At 50.2% G+C, this 15,281-nt stretch overlaps 2 protein-coding genes across 3 annotated transcripts in view; both read left to right on the top strand.

Annotated features, from left to right (window-relative positions):
* AGRP (agouti related neuropeptide) overlaps window positions 1–890 on the top strand; it is a 40,218-nt gene extending 39,328 nt beyond the window's left edge. Inside the window, 2 exon segments of the mRNA XM_089903231.1 lie at window positions 2–120; window positions 319–890. Of these exon segments, the coding sequence (XP_089759357.1) occupies window positions 2–120; window positions 319–501 (302 nt within the window). The 3' untranslated portion in view covers window positions 502–890.
* Window positions 891–1,277: 387 nt separating this feature from the next.
* ATP6V0D1 (ATPase H+ transporting V0 subunit d1) overlaps window positions 1,278–15,281 on the top strand; it is a 38,092-nt gene continuing 24,088 nt past the window's right edge. The window contains exon 1 of one of the 2 annotated variants that reach the window (XM_022583465.3): window positions 1,278–1,505. In XM_022583465.3, coding sequence (XP_022439173.1) covers window positions 1,376–1,505 — 130 coding nt within the window. In that variant the 5' untranslated portion in view covers window positions 1,278–1,375. The remainder of the gene's footprint in view (window positions 1,506–15,281) is intronic. The other variant, XM_022583464.3, reaches the window with a different exon arrangement.

Here is a 15,281-nt window from a genome sequence, read left to right as displayed (position 1 = left end):
TTTTCTGTCCTCACATCATCTGTCCCAGGCCTGGGCCTGCAGCCCCCGCTGAAGAGGACAACGGCAGAACAGGTGGAAGAGGCTCTGCTGCAGGAGGCAGAGGCCAAGGCCTTGGCAGAGGTAACTGCTCAGGAAAAGGGCTGAGGCCACAATCTCTGGGTGGGGGGATCAGGCATCAACCTCCATCTCCACTTGGTGACCCTCTCACTTGGGGTGACACTGCAGACCATCCCTCCCCATGCTCCACTGACGTCCCGCCTTGATTGGGTCAGGTCCCTGAAGCTGCCGCTGAAGGCCCATGTTACCCAACCCCTGCAGGTGCTAGATCCGGAAGGACGCAAGCCGCGCTCCCCGCGTCGCTGCGTAAGGCTGCACGAGTCCTGTCTGGGACACCAGGTACCATGCTGCGACCCATGTGCCACGTGCTACTGCCGTTTCTTCAACGCCTTCTGCTACTGCCGCAAGCTGGGTACTGCCGCGAACCCCTGCAGCCGCACCTAGTTGGCCGACGTCGGGGTCGGGGCTGGGGCAGGGGAGCGACAATAAAGGATGGGACCAACCCCAGGGTTGTGGCGTTATTTCGAACGTGACCGTCGGAGGGGGGAGGTCATGGCAGGGGCAAAGGTGTCTCCAAGCCAAGACACCACACACACATCCCTACCCCAGGGCCTGCGCTGTCCCATCATGAGTCACTTACATGCATGCTCTTAGAGTGCCAGGCGTCGTTGGGAGAAGCAGAGGAGGGCCGCGCTCCTACCCTTGAGAATCTTATATAATAAATGAGGGGAAGGGAGGGCGCAACGCAGCATAGGAGCTGTAGCTCCCAGCAGGCTAACAAAACATTAGGCTCCAGGGCCTGCTTGCGTTAACTCGACGCGTGACCCGCAGCGAAGCCTTCCCCTCACCGGACTTCAGTTCCTTTCAGGGGAAGGCTGATAACAGTCTGGAATATTTCCAAGCATAAGAAGCGCCGCCCACTCCCATCTTTACTCCTCTGGCCGCCACAGCACCACGTGCACCAGACTCGGGAAATCTAGAGTGAAGGCCCAATCGAATCCCCGCGGCCACGGGCGCCACCACGCGGTCGGCCTTGGACACTCCAAGCCGCTCCCGCCGAGGAGCAGGAGGCCCTCTTCCCCTCAGCGCGCAGGCGCCAGTGGGCGGTCCCCAGCCCACACCTGCGCAACCATTCCGCGAGAAACCACCCGGAAGCCGGGCGCCGCTCAGAGCCCCGCCCCGTTGTGGTCACGTGGGCCGCTTGCGCGTCACCTGATGCGCTTGACAGCCCGCTGCGGGCGCCGCGTCAGCTGATCTTGGAGTTGTGCTGCGTGCCGGCAGGTCCGGGTCCTCCGGTCCAGCCGCCCCCGCCGCAGCCATGTCGTTCTTCCCGGAGCTTTACTTCAACGTGGACAATGGCTACTTGGAGGGACTGGTGCGCGGCCTGAAGGCCGGGGTGCTCAGCCAGACGGACTACCTCAACCTGGTTCAGTGCGAGACGCTCGAGGGTGAGCCGCGGGGCCGGGCTGCGGGGCCTCGAAAGGCCGGCAGGGAGGCCGGCGCGGGCCTGAAGGTTCTGAGGTTTGGGAGTGGAAGCTGGGGGTTCTCGAAGGGCCTGAGAGGTCGGGGAACCGGATCCGGGCCTGAGAGGCCTGCTGGGAATCCGGGGGCTAATGGCGGGTGCGCCGGAAGGGAATATACCTCCATTTGCGGCTCCGTGTGGGCCCAAACGCAAACAAGGCTTTAAGAACCGCAGTGGTTCGCCTCTGCTGGGGCCACTTCTTCCCCGTTCTGCCCACCATGTAGTTTGGAAGAGAGGGTCTCTCGGGAGTGGTTAGCTGGTGTGAGATGTGCTCGTACAAGCCTCTTTACCCTGACGTAGCCAGAGAGCTGTCTCGTGGCAAAGCTTAGGGAAGCTAAGCGGAAAAGTCCCCGGCTTTCCCTCCCAGCACATACACCAAGGGCTTTGGGCTCATTGTGTCTTCACGTTGGCCTGCGCAGTGAGCCTTTCTGGGGAATTACTGAGCCAGCTTAGCGAGAGTTTCCTCCCATCGCCGATCCACTGGCTGAGCGGTCTTCTGAAGGCACTGTTTGGGAGAGCCCTGAAAGTCGGGAAGTTCATACACCTGTATTTGACAATAATTCCCACTCGCTCCATGAGGAAACCCTGTTCAGACAGGGTTTCCTAGCACAAGAATGGTGAGAAGCTGAGTTCCACTTTTTCTCAGGACACACAGCTCCAAAGTGGAATTGACTCTGTGAGGCGCAGCATCAGATTTACTGAATTAGAGACTTCCCTGATTCCAGTCTTCTCTTCCTCCTCCCGCTACCCACCGCCGCCCCCCAGGTGATAGTGAAGGGCACAGTGGCTGGGCTGTGAGTTCCCATCCCTGACCTCCAGGTTATATCCTCGAACAGAGGTACTGCTAGCCTCCTGGTTGGTAGCTGGAGGGGGAAGATGGCCAGATGATTCGCCTTCTGGAGAAAATTTTCTCATCATAAACTTACTGAGGTTAAAAGTGAGCTCAGTTAAAAAAACAGTTATGTACCTTGCAAATTGGACCCGTAATGTGAAAATAAATACCTTTAAGTTTTAAAACTTACTGCAGTTCAAATACAATTGTGGGCATTATGGTTTTAACATAAATGTGCAAAAAAGTCTTTCACCTCCCTTATGAGAGTGGAGGTGGGGACGGAGAGGAGAGCACTTTAGGGTGCTGGGTTGTAGGAACTTGACAGCAACCTCATTGTCCTCACTGTGGCAAACAGAGGAGAAACAGAGAGAGGCTGCACAGGGCAGGGCTTGGCACACAGTGGTATTTAATGGGAGTTTTGTGGACTGATTGGGACTGAAGGAAGATCTTTATTTGCTTAAATCTGAATGCGGACACCATTGATTACCAACTGGCATTTGGTAAACTTGTTTCTCTTCTAGGCTTTCCTCACTCCTGCTGCCCTCCTACCCCACCCGTGTAGAGCTTCTGGGGGCACGGGGTTCCCATCTTCCCAGCAGACGCTCCATCATCCCCCATAAACATGTTAAGCCATTCTTCCTACAGCACTGCTCACACATGGTCCCCTTGTGGATCACCATCCAGCCCTTTAGTGTGACATTCAGGGATTCCCTCGCTCTTTCACACATGTTCCTTTCCTTCATGCAAGCCATCCCCCAGCTTTTGGTGCACATTGTGTGGTGGACTTTGAACTTTCAAATCTGACTTTGAATCCCAGCCGCACCAATTACTGAATCACTTTAGACAAGTTATTTAACATCTCTGGGTCTTGGGTTCATCGTCTGACACATTAACAGCACCTATCTCACAAGGTTGAGAGATGTCAACAAGTTATTATGTGTAAAACACTTAACTCAGCACCAAGCACAGAATAAGTGCTAAGTAAATGTTAGCTCGTTTCAGTATTATTTGCACTAGCCATTTTCTCTGCTTCCTTCTTACTCCCGTGAAACCCAGTGATTCCCACCCTTTAATGCCCAGACCCAGTACCATCCCATCTTAGAACCCCTTTGTGGACATGCTAGGCTAGAATGTTGTCCCCCTCCATCCAGTTGCAGCTCTTGTGTTTGTTTGTGCTGCTTTCCTAGAAGTCTGTCAACACAGAGTTTGAGATTCTTGGGACTCTAGGCTGGAGATGCTCAGGACTTTCAGGGGCTGGAGATAACCAGAGGCAGGAAGGATTGACCAGAAACTCCACTTGTCCTCTACAGAAAGGCCTCTGCTCCTGAAGGTCACCCCAGAGGCCTGACCTCCAGCCCTTTGTTGCTGGGTGTTTTTGCTTCCTTATCTCCAGGGAAAAGGGAAAGGGGGGGGGGAGAGGGGAGGGAGGTGGGAAGGAGAGACCAAGGAAGCCTGTGGTCCCTATGAAATCTGTAGGTGTGTCCTGAGATGATGAGGTTTCCAAAGAACATGTTTTAGAAGTGGAACAGTTTCCAGAAGGCTCAGGACATTGGGTGGAGGGTGTTTATTTGTTCTGCAAGGTACAGGAAGTACATATAGACGCTCCACCACACCGTAGCCTTCCTTCTTGGCTTCTACTCCATCAGGGCGTCTGCTTCTGACCTCTTTTGCTAGAACTCAGCCTCTTAGGACCACTGAAGTCCATGTATCCTCCATTGTCCATCTTGCTTGATTGTCTCTTTTCAGAGGTAGGAGAAGGTCCTAGCCCTTGGTGAACTGAGGGGACAGAGCTAGGTGGTCACAAAAGCTCTTTTCAGCTCTGAGTGTTTTGGATGTGTTGAGTACCTTCTAGAAGTTGGGTCCTGTGCTAGGGACTTGTGGGGAAGAGGAGGTGGGTCAGAGATACACAAAGAGAAATCATACAGGATTACTTTGAATGTTTTCACTCATTCCACATATACTTGTAAAGCACCTCTTTTATGCCAGGCACAGCAGTAGGGTCTGAGGTACTTTGTTGAATGATGTTCCCCTTGACCCTCACAGTCTGGGGGTGGAGGTCAGTGGGGCCAGAAGACATTAAGAGATCAGTGTAGCATAGCGGTTACAAATGTGGGCTTACTACTGCACGTTTCTGTGGCCATGTAACTGCTCTCTCCTGAGTTTCATCATCCGTAAAATGGAAATAATAATAAATAAAATGATACGTATCTTTACTGATGGGGTGGTTGTGAAAGCTAAACAAGATAATCCCTGTAAAACACTTAGCATGAACTTGGCACATGGTAAGTACTGAGTCAGTGTGCTAGCTGCAGTTATTGTTATTTTAAAGCAAAGGAAATATATAATTGCATATTAAGGGTGTTACCTGTGAAAGGGACAGTGGAGAAATGATAGAGAATCAGAGGGGAACTTTCTGTAGAGAGTGTGGCTGGTTCAGGCCCTGCTGAGGAAGGATATTCGAGCTGAGGTGTGGACAATGAGGAGCCAGCTGTGCAGAGAGCTAGGCCAGGGATGGGGTGGAGTGGGGTGGGGGACATTTCGGGCAGAGCGACCAGCATAACAAGGAGAAATAGTTGGGCCAATCAGAGGGACCAAAAGGAGTCCTGGGTGGTAGGGTGCGGGGGACAAGAGCACAAATCTGCTCGGAACCCAGACCCTTGGTTTAAAAACATCAGGCTTAGCCCAGGGGAGGAAGCCCCTGGCCCCTCAGCACTGGGTGTGGAGGCAGAGAGAGTGGTGGCAGGGGCACCACCTTCCACAGAGGCCTGCCGAATTTGAGGTGGTCGGATGTGACTAAGTGAATGTATTTCAGATCATGAGGAACATATGTCGTGCTAATTCGATGTTCAAGTCTTCGTTTGCTCATTCAAAAAACGCTTCCTGAAGGCCTACTGTGTGCCAGCTTCTGTGCCTCATAAGAGAGCCAGGCAGGTATTTCAGGTATTACCATAGTTCTGAGATTGAACCCTTAGCTTTGACCTTGGCTTCAGCCTAAAAGCATTGCTATTAATTTGTCTGACTGGCTGCTGGGAATACAGGTATGAGTGAGACTCTGGCCCTGCCCTGCAGAATTTTTCCCCTTTCCTCTTTTCTCTTTAAAACTATTTATTATGGAAATCATTAAACATATACAAATTAGAGGGAATAATATAACGAACCTATAAGTAATAATCACCTAATTACAACAGTGATCAACTTTTGTTGTTATCAATCTTGTTTCAGTAATAGCTGCATTTATCCCCCCACTCTCAAATTATTTTGAAGTAAATCCCAGACAGCATATCATTTCAGCTGTAAATATTTTGGTGTTTCTAAAAAAGATCATGATTTATTTTTTTTTAACAACCACAATCCGATTAGTCCTCCTTTAAAAGAAACAATAGTTTTTGATGTCATCAAATATCCATTTCGTGTTTAGATTTGTCTGATTGTCTCAAACGATTTTTTAATACAATTTGTTTCAAGTGGGGTCCAATTATGATCCATATATTTCAATTGATTGATGCTATCAGAAGTCTTTTAGTATATAGGTTTTCTGTCTCACTTTTCCTTTTATTTACTGAAGAAGCTGGGTCTTTTAATTTATAGATTTTCCTTCCATCTCAACTTTGCTGATTATATCCCTCCTGTATAGTTTAATGTGTTCCTCTGTCCCTTGTTTTTCCTGTAAATTGATAGTTAGATCTAAAGACCTAATTAGATTCTGGTTCTATTTTTTTTAAACAATATTTAATAGATGACATTTGTGCTTCTATTGAGAGTTGTTTCTCTTTAGTTGTTTCCCTTTTTATGACATAGGAACCATTGACATTTATTGCCTAGAACCATTATTTCATTAGGGGTTGCAAAATGGTGATATTTTAATTTTATGTTTCCTTCTGCAATTGCTAGCTTGAATACTTCTATACCTGGAAATTGCCAGTAATCAACTACTTGGTTACCCTGAAATACAGTCTGTATAGGAGAGGCAGGATAAATGCTTAATTCTTTCCCATATTTACTAGCTTCCAAAATTATGAGTTGGTTTTCCAACATCCTCCAAAGATGACTCATGAGGTTTGTTTGTTCTTCTTTTTGTTTGTTTAGTATCATAACACACTTATGGATTTTAATATATTTGTTGTGCTTCAGTCTTTTAACTTTATCAGTGCTCAAATTGTCCTTTGGCCAGTGGGAGCTTATACAATAGGCTGCCTGTTGTATAAGTTTTTTGACATAACCCTGTAGCCTTCCTTACTACTGAGATGACAATATATTCTAATGTTATCTTGTACATTTGTTGACCCAGACCTAGAGTCATCGTTTCTCTTAGGGGACCTGATTCTTTTTATAGGAAAATGATATTTAGAGACCAAAATCTGAGTCCAGGGGTTTCTCACTGTTGCTGAGTTGGTCATTATTCCTAGGATTTTTCTATGAATTAGCTCCCTTCTTACTTAGAAACTTGGAAAATACAGAGAAGCCTATGGCTTGCTGGATTATGCAGCTGTAACTCAGCTGATGGGTACCAGATGCCAGTTCCTAATTTGGAATGGGGGCTCCCCCTGACACTTGGACCATTCAGTACATATCCTTCCTGTTGTAAAGAAATATGCTTAGCATTCAGAAGGAGGAACCCTATGATCTTCTCAACTTCCATGTGAGTTAGGTGGTCCCGAGTGATTGTTTTCCTCAGCCAGTGAGTTAGATGCTCAGGGACTATGATTGAAGAGCTCACATGTGTGATATGCTGGTTCTTTCAGAACACTGTATCCCTCTCTGTTCTGAGTCACTTGTCTTTTGTTCATTACAACATTTCCTTCTGCATTTCAACATTATTTCACAAGACACAGTCTCATATAGGAAGAGGAAAGTGAGACTCCTGGCTGGCCTTGGCCAAATCACCGGTCACATCAAACTGCAGATACAAACATAGATGGTGTCTCCAGGAGTGGCACTAATTAGCTGTTAGTGGCACAGTTAGTTATTCAGCACTAATTATAGTATGGCCAGGAATGTGGCTGGAAAGAGATCAGCTTTGAAGGATTGCAAAAACCACAAGAAGGGCTTTGTCCTGAATGCAGGGGATGGGAGGGTAAAACTACTGGACTTGTACTTCAGAATGTACCTGCAGTTTGAAAAGTGTTTTGGGGGTCGGGGCCACACTGAAGGTGGGAAGAACAGTCTGCAGAATCTTATATAAGTAATCCAGGGCAGAGAAGATGATGGCAGCCTGTCTTCAGGCATTGGTAGGGAGCATTGTGGGGTGGGGGTGGGGATTATAGGAAGAGGAGTTGATAGGATTTGAGGGTTGGATAAGGAGACTGAGGAAGAAGGAAGAGTCAAGGCTGATGTCTCCTCTCTGGCTTAGGCAACTGTGTAGGTGGCAAGTGAAATGATAGTGGACTGTGGAAGGAACAGGTTGGAGAAAGAGTGAGAAGATGGGATTGAGGGATCTGTGAGCCATCTGAGTGAAGATGTGGAGACTACTTTTGCTGCTCAGGTGTGAGGTCTGAGCTTGGGGAATCAGGGTAGAAGTGTGGCCACTGACCCCAAGAGAGAGCATAGAATCAAAAGAGTAGAGGCCCTAGATGAGAGAGACCCTCCCCGCATAGGGCTTCCGTTAAGCAAGGATAGGGCAAAAGATGGTCCTGCCAGAAAGAGCAAAGGCATCCCCTGAGAGGTTGGTAGCCCCAAGAGAGAAAAAGAAGGGGGTGGTGACTGACAAACATGACCAAGAGATTGAAATAAAGTCAGACAGTTCTTCATTTGGTTTTGCCATTCAGAGGTCATTGGTGACCTTAATGAGTACAGAGGAGAGCAGGGCTAGAAGCTGACAGCAGTGCATGGAGTGGTTGGGCAGAGACAACATACAGACAGAGCAGAGCTCACCAATGAACTCAACTCACTGATGAATCCCTGCTCAGCCTGTTACTAGCTTTGTGACCCTGGGCAAGTGGTTTATCCTCAGCTGCATAATGAGAGTTTTTTTTTTGTTTTTTTTTTTTTGCGGTACGCGGGCCTCTCACTGTTGTGGCCTCTCCCATTGCGGAGCACAGGCTCTGGACGCGCAGGCTCAGTGGCCATGGCTCACGGGCCCAGCCGCTCCGCGGCATGTGGGATCTTCCCGGACCGGGGCACGAACCCGTCACCCCTGCATCGGCAGGCGGACTCTTAACCACTGTGCCACCAGGGAAGCCCCGAGAGTATTTTTTAAATTAATTAATTAATTTATGGCTGCATTGGGTCTTCATTGCTGCATGCGGGCTTTCTCTAGTTGCAGTGAGCAGGGCTACTCTTCATTGAGGTGCACGGGCTTCTTATTGTGGGGGCTTCTCTTGTTGCGGAGCACGGGCTCTAGACGCACAGGCTTCAGTAGTTGTGGCTCTCGGGCTCTAGAGCACAGGCTTAGTAGTTGTGGCGCGAGGGCTTTGTTGCTCCGCGGCATGTGGGATCCTCCCGGACCAGGGCTCAAACCTGTGTCCCCTGCATTGGTAGGTGGATTCTCAACCACTATGCCACCAGGGAAACCCACAATGAGAGTATTAATAGGATCACTCTGAAATGTTAGTGACATGTAAGCACAGGGCCTGGAGCCGAGAGAGCAGTCAGGGAAGCCAGCTGCTCCCACTGTGGTCATTCCTTCCTGTCACTCCTGGGAGGCAGGCACCATGCTGGGCCTCGAGTGGGTAATGAAAACATGTCACACAGGCCTTGCTTGGGTGCAGGTGTGCCTAATGGACAGACTGGTGGACATCAAAACAGCATTGAATGTCCAGTAGGCACGTGGTACACTTTGGGGCAGTGGGAGCATGTGAGGAGTAGCAGTTAAAGGGTACAGGGCTTCTTTTTGGGGTAATGAAAATGTTCTAAAATTGTGGTGATGGTTGCACAACTCTGAATATACTAAAAACCATTGAATTGTACATTTTAAATGGGAAAATTGTATGATACATGAATTATATCTCAGTGAAGTTGTCACACACAAAAAATTAGCCAGGTCAAGGAGTGGGGAAGAAGGAATGGCATTAGCAGTCTCAGAAACGTGAAACTGCATAGAATATCAGGAGAACTTTGGGAACTGGGAAGAGAGAGTAGAGCATGTGTCGGGTGTGCAGGGCTGAGGGTGGATAGGCGCATTGGGCTGGTTCATTGAAGGCCTTGGGTGCCTTGGAAAGATACATAGCTTAGGAGGGCTGAGAGTTGTGTTTAAAAAAAGAGAGAGAGAGAGAGAGATTCTTCAGTTAGGTCAAGGTCTGTGTGTGGGAAATGTCTTGCTTAAGAGTTTATGTTCTTGCCTGGAAACACTTTGTTCCATTTTGTTTGTCAGAGGAGAATATATCGATTTGGTGAAACTGCGTGACCACGGCTTAGACAGCAAGACAAGCTTAGCTTGGTCCAGAATTTCTCAGAGTCAGATGTGATCCAGAGGAAGAGAGAACAGGGTTCTTACAATCCAGTGACCACAAACACGAGAGAGGAGCTTGGGAGGCGTTGGGGGAAGGGTGTACACGTGGAGAGGGTTTGCACTTGGACCGAAGGGAACAACTACATTGAGTCTCTGAGCTGTGAGAGCCTGCGCCCACACACACCTGACGTTTTCCCTTCAGTGTCTCATGGCCCATGTTGTCCCGACTGCCCCAGGCAGTGGCATTGCTGTGTGAAGAGGCATTTCCCCCCTACCCCCAGCACCCAATGATTGATGAGCTGGCATGGATCGCTGGTGGTGACTTGACTGTTCCTCTCCAGCTGGCTGCTGCTGCAAGAGGATGAGGCCCCAGAGCAGGGGTGGAGGCGAGGGGTAGGCAGGAGGGAGGTCTTGCTGCCATGAGCCAGCTTGGATTTGATCTGTCAGTAGATGAAGGAGGGGGGAATTGTGAAGGGGACGAGCGTTGGTGGTGTGATGTGAAACTTGATGTGGGGCTCAGGAGGTTGGGTTTGGAGGAGCCAGGCTAGAAGCAGGTGCTATTCCAGCTCTCTGGGTGAGAGAATGGGGCTCAACTGGGGCAGGAGTGGCACGTGGGCAGAAGAGGGACTGGGTCAGAGACCAGCTTAGGGCATGAGACTGATAAGATTGGGCCAGTCTGCCTTAGGTATGGTGGTGAGAGGGGTTAGAAGTTAGTTAGAAGTAACATGTCTGGGTGGGTGCTGGAACTGCTTCTGAGATGGGGACCACTGGAGGAGGAGAAGGTTTGGGGCATGGACAGGGTGGTGGAGGAGGAGGTGTTCTATCTCAGAAGTGCTGAGTCAGAGTGTCTGAGGGAGGTGGCTGTGTGGATCTGGAGCTCAGGGGAAGTAGCACTAAAGATACCAATCTGGAAGTCATCAGCACACTGGCGGCCGGCAGCTCAGCCCACGCCCTGCCATCTGTTGGCTTGCAACCAGGGCAAGCCTCCCTTGGAAGCCTGGTCCTGCCCACAAGTCCTGCCAGGAGGCTGGAGAGCAGCCTTAATGGCGGGCCAAGTGGACATAAGCGTGGCCTGAGGAGGATACCTGGCGTGGAGCCTAATTTGGCGAGCAGAGCAGGGAGAGCCACAGCCAGGGATTCCCCTCCAGATCCCTGCCGTGCCTCCTGCATGACTGGGCATGGTGGTTTCTTTTCTTTTTTGGTCTCCTTTTTAACTAAACATAACTTGAAAAGAAATTCCAAAAATAGAGTTGGTGGAAGGGTGACTTGGTGTAGATCCTTGGGGGACAAGTTTTTACTGCCTTGTTTAAACATTGCATGTATATGTGCTGTGTGGCCCTATATACCCAGTTACAGGATCGTATCCCCTAAATTAGCACAGGATGGCACATACAGAGGTGTTCACACCAGCCCTGTTGGTAACTGCAACCTGTTAGAACCAGCGGAGTAGCCGTTGATGGCTTTGGTTAAATAAATCATGGTCTGTGCTTACAGTGGAATACTATTCCAGTGCTCAAAAGTGTGATGTTCCATGAAGACTGATTTAGAAACATCTCGCTAGGTGAGAAATTGCAAAGCGTTGCATGTAATATAGTCCCATTTTAGTAGAATGCCAGGTAATGTGCACATGGAAACGTGTTTGGAAGCATAGGCAACAAGTCTAGAGTGGCAGCCTCTGCAGAGAGGGATTGGAAAGGCTGGGAGGGGGAATATGTCAGTTTTAAATTTTACGTACCTTCCATTGTTCAAATGTGTCATAGTGAACAAATGTTTTATAATTTAAAACATCCGCTAAAGATATGTAAAATAAAGGAAATTTGAACATACAGGCGAGCAAAGAGAAGGTACTTACACCCATCCGCCATCCAAGCCAAGACCCCTGCTGGTGACCCTGGAGTGTTCTTCCAGATTTTCGTTCACAGCATTGTAGGGTTGGTCTGAGCCTTAGGGAGCCCCCATCAAGCCCCTTCTCTTTACACCAGAAGACTCAGTGTCCAGGGGATGCATGAGGGCCAGGGCCAGATACTTCATGTCACTCAGACTAGAGCCCCAAAGCCCCTGTCCACGTGCAGCTCACCTCTCACCTGCCCATTTTTCTCTCTTTCCCTTGTCGCCACTTCCCCATCGCTACTTCTTGCTTTCCCTTCACTGATTACATCTTGCGCTAGTATATACTTTAGCCTGGTTTTATCTGGGAAGCTGTTTATGGTCAAGATAGTCCACACAGGAACTGATAACCCCCGTTTCATAAGCCCTGCCCCAGAGTTCATGTCAGAACTTGCTCTGGTGGGTGTTAACACATTTGTCCTCGGATTTACTCCCTGATTTCTTGGGCCTGGTTTCTGAGGTGGAGCCAGTGTCTGAACCTGTGCTTAGGACCTTTTGAGGTGACCTCAGCACAGGCAAATGTCAGTCATCCAGGACCCTTGAAGATGAGGCTTTCTGGGTGGCCAGGGTTTCTGTATGGAAGAGAGGGAAAGATCCAAATTTTGAACATTTTGCATAAACCCATTCTGGAATGTATTAGTCTCACTTTCTTGCTTTCACAGTGGCACACACTAAATAAACATAGCAGACTTTCTCCCGAATTAGGGCTGTTAGACTTGAAACGAGATGACACCAAACCACTGTCCCTGAGGGCCCAGGTCTGCCTCCAGTAGTTTGTCCCTGGCCCCCTGTGGTCAGAGCGCCTGCTACAGCACCCTAGAACCTTTTCTTACTTGTAGCTGTTGTTGTGCTTTGGGTTCAGCTGTTAGATGCCCTCCAGCTTGTTGGAAGGGTCAGCATTAAGAATGAACAGGTGTGAAGACGTGATGCAATGGTCTGTCTTGTAAATCACCTCTGCCTGCTCAGAGTCAGGACCCTAGGGCCTCTCTGGGTCACCAGGACCTTTCTTGAGTTGTGTGTGAGGCCAGGCATCAGGCAGACCGTGGCTCCCTTTCTGGCCAACTGTGTGACACTATGCATGTGATTTAATGCCTTGAAGCTAGTTTGCCCACCTGTAAAATGAAACAGAAATCACTTGCAGTTGTTAGGACTCAACAGCACATGCCTAGCCAGAGTGAATGCTCAATAGATATTTGTATGATTGGATGAGCAGCAGGTCTTTATTGGTACTGGCAGGGGGCCAGAGTGTGGGCTGTGGGGGAGGGGAAGCTGAGGCCCCCGTCCTGGAGGGGTGCACCATGTTGTAGATTGTCCTGTTTCTGGGTTATTAAGCACTTTTTGTTGTTGTTGTTACAGCATTAAACATTAGAGACAGCGGGTAGAGAGCTGGATAAAGGGATTTGGAGATTTGGAAGCGTCTGGCCGAATTGGAGGACAAGGGTGGAGAGAGCTGAGGATGACCAGGCTTCCTCTGTAACCTCTTCAGTTTTGCCCCTCAGAAGGCCCCTTGCTTCACTGATGCAAGACAGACCAGTCCCTCATGATCAGACTCATGCTCGCCTTGTCTCCATTCTGGCTTTCCCGACTCACGTCCACCTCAGTCCTATTCTTGTTCTTTGTGACACATTTCTCCATAGCTCTGCAGGTGCCTGCAGCCTATTCCCTCAGGGATCAACGGCTGGGGGAGATGCAGACCAGGAGTCTGAGGCTGTTATTAAATCGCGTGGAGCCAGAGCAGAGCCTCTGGCTGTTGACGGTGCCATCCTCCCTTTGGCCACAAGGTGGTGGAACAGGACCATTCCGCTGCTTGAGAGCCAGGGAAGGGGGTGTGGCCGGATCCACTGGTGCATCTCCTCTGCTTCTCTGTGCAGCACCTGCTTTTAGCCGCTGTCCCTTGGGACTCTGCCCCGGGGCCCTACTTCCCTCACCCAAGCCCCAGTGGGCCTTCCCGGATTAAGTAGGGCTCAGTGTCTCCTGTCTGTCCATCTCTTCCCACCCTCACCTCCCTGTGCCCCAGCTTCCTGGGTTAGGAAGGGGAAGGCCAGGGAGAATTCCCTGATGCTGTCCACCTTGTGCCCAGTGCAGACTACTCCAGCCTTGACCACCAAGCTGTTCTTGTTTACTTCCACGTGGGTCGTGCTGGCAGTCCTCAGAGTCGGAGCGGCAGCTTCAGCTTCAGCTTCAGCACAGTGTGCTAGCTATGAACCAAGGGTCTTGGTAGCTCCAAGTAGGAGCTTGAAGCTGCTCAGGAGTCAGGGCCACGCTTCCTAGGCTCCCAGAAGCACCATCCTTCCCCAGGTGGCCTCCACTTTGGTCCTGCTACTCTGGTCCCTCCAGGAGACAGAAAATTCATCCTCAGGACAGACTCCTCTCCTCCAGCCTTCTTCAGCACTTTGGGAACATGTAGGGGTGCATGTGGCACATACAGGTACATGTGTGTAGGATGACTCTGGAAGAGGCCCAAATCAGGCACCCCAGACTCTCTAGAGTATAGGTACATACAGTCATGTTATCAGGTAATTGACAGCTCTCCACCCTGCACCCCGCTTTGGAGGGGTCTTTCCATTGGCCTCCCTGGCTTCTGCCTCATCCAACACTGACTCCTTAGTTGATTAAAAAAAAATAAAAAAAACTAGCCTGTGTGGGAATATTGGCCTTCTTCTTCTTTTAGAGGCAGGAAAATCAAGGCCCTGAAGGGCCATTTATTAGGCTGGGCCTGACACCTGTTCTGCCCATCTGCACTCAGCACCCTGCAGCTCAAGGGGCTGGGGTGGGGCTGCCCCCATGTGTGTGGGTGGTCCTGAGGGGTGGCAGGCAGACCTGTGGCGGGGAAAGGGATGTGTGGAGGAACAGCCCTGACTGGGTGCCGGGCACTGCTTTCCTGGCCAACTCTGGCCTGGCCCTGGGCCAGACCTTGTCCCCCCCTTGGCTACTCAGGCAATGATTTTCAGGCTTTGACCTCAGCTGAGGCTTCGTGTTTGGCTGGAGGATGGGGCTTTCCCCTCCAAGGAGTCATCTGTGGTGTCTTTGCTGCTGCAACTCAGCTTTTCCTGCTTGCCACACTGCTCCACAGCCCCGGGTCTCCCCGGCACCTGCTGTGAACTCTGCCAGGGCTGCTTCCTGGATACCCAGGCCTCTGGCCTCACCCTGAGCCCCTGCGTGGCCCTCAGGGGCTGAGGTCGCACAGAGTCAGTGAGATCCAGGCCTGGTCAGGGTAGAGAGTGTCAGAGTTGGCCAGGCCCCTGGAAGTAACCTTATATAACCCTCTTATTTTACCTGGGAAATTGGGTCCTGGTGAGGCCCGAGGCCTTGCTTATGGTCTCCTGACAACCGTCTTGCTTCTCCTGTCCAGTCATTCTACATTTTTTGATTCTTTCCTTCATTTTTTCACTGAAGGCTGCCTGGACTATGCCTCTTTGTGCCCGGCCCCCAACTCGGGAAGGGGTGGTCAGGTGAAAGAGACCCTGATTCTGGGGCCCTTGCCATTCCCCCAGGGCTTGCCACATGGTATCTAGCATGGGAATTAAGGGTTGGGAGTCGAGGAATACAGGTGAGCTGCGACCCATGACCTGGCACACAGGGCCCAAGGATGCCAG

This window comes from Delphinapterus leucas, chromosome 20 (genome assembly GCF_059928025.1).
Source record: "Delphinapterus leucas isolate spDelLeu-1000000601 "Yukka" chromosome 20, BTC_Dleu_Yukka2, whole genome shotgun sequence".
Taxonomy (NCBI): Eukaryota; Metazoa; Chordata; class Mammalia; order Artiodactyla; family Monodontidae; genus Delphinapterus; species Delphinapterus leucas.
This window is presented reverse-complemented; position numbering and strand designations above follow the sequence as displayed.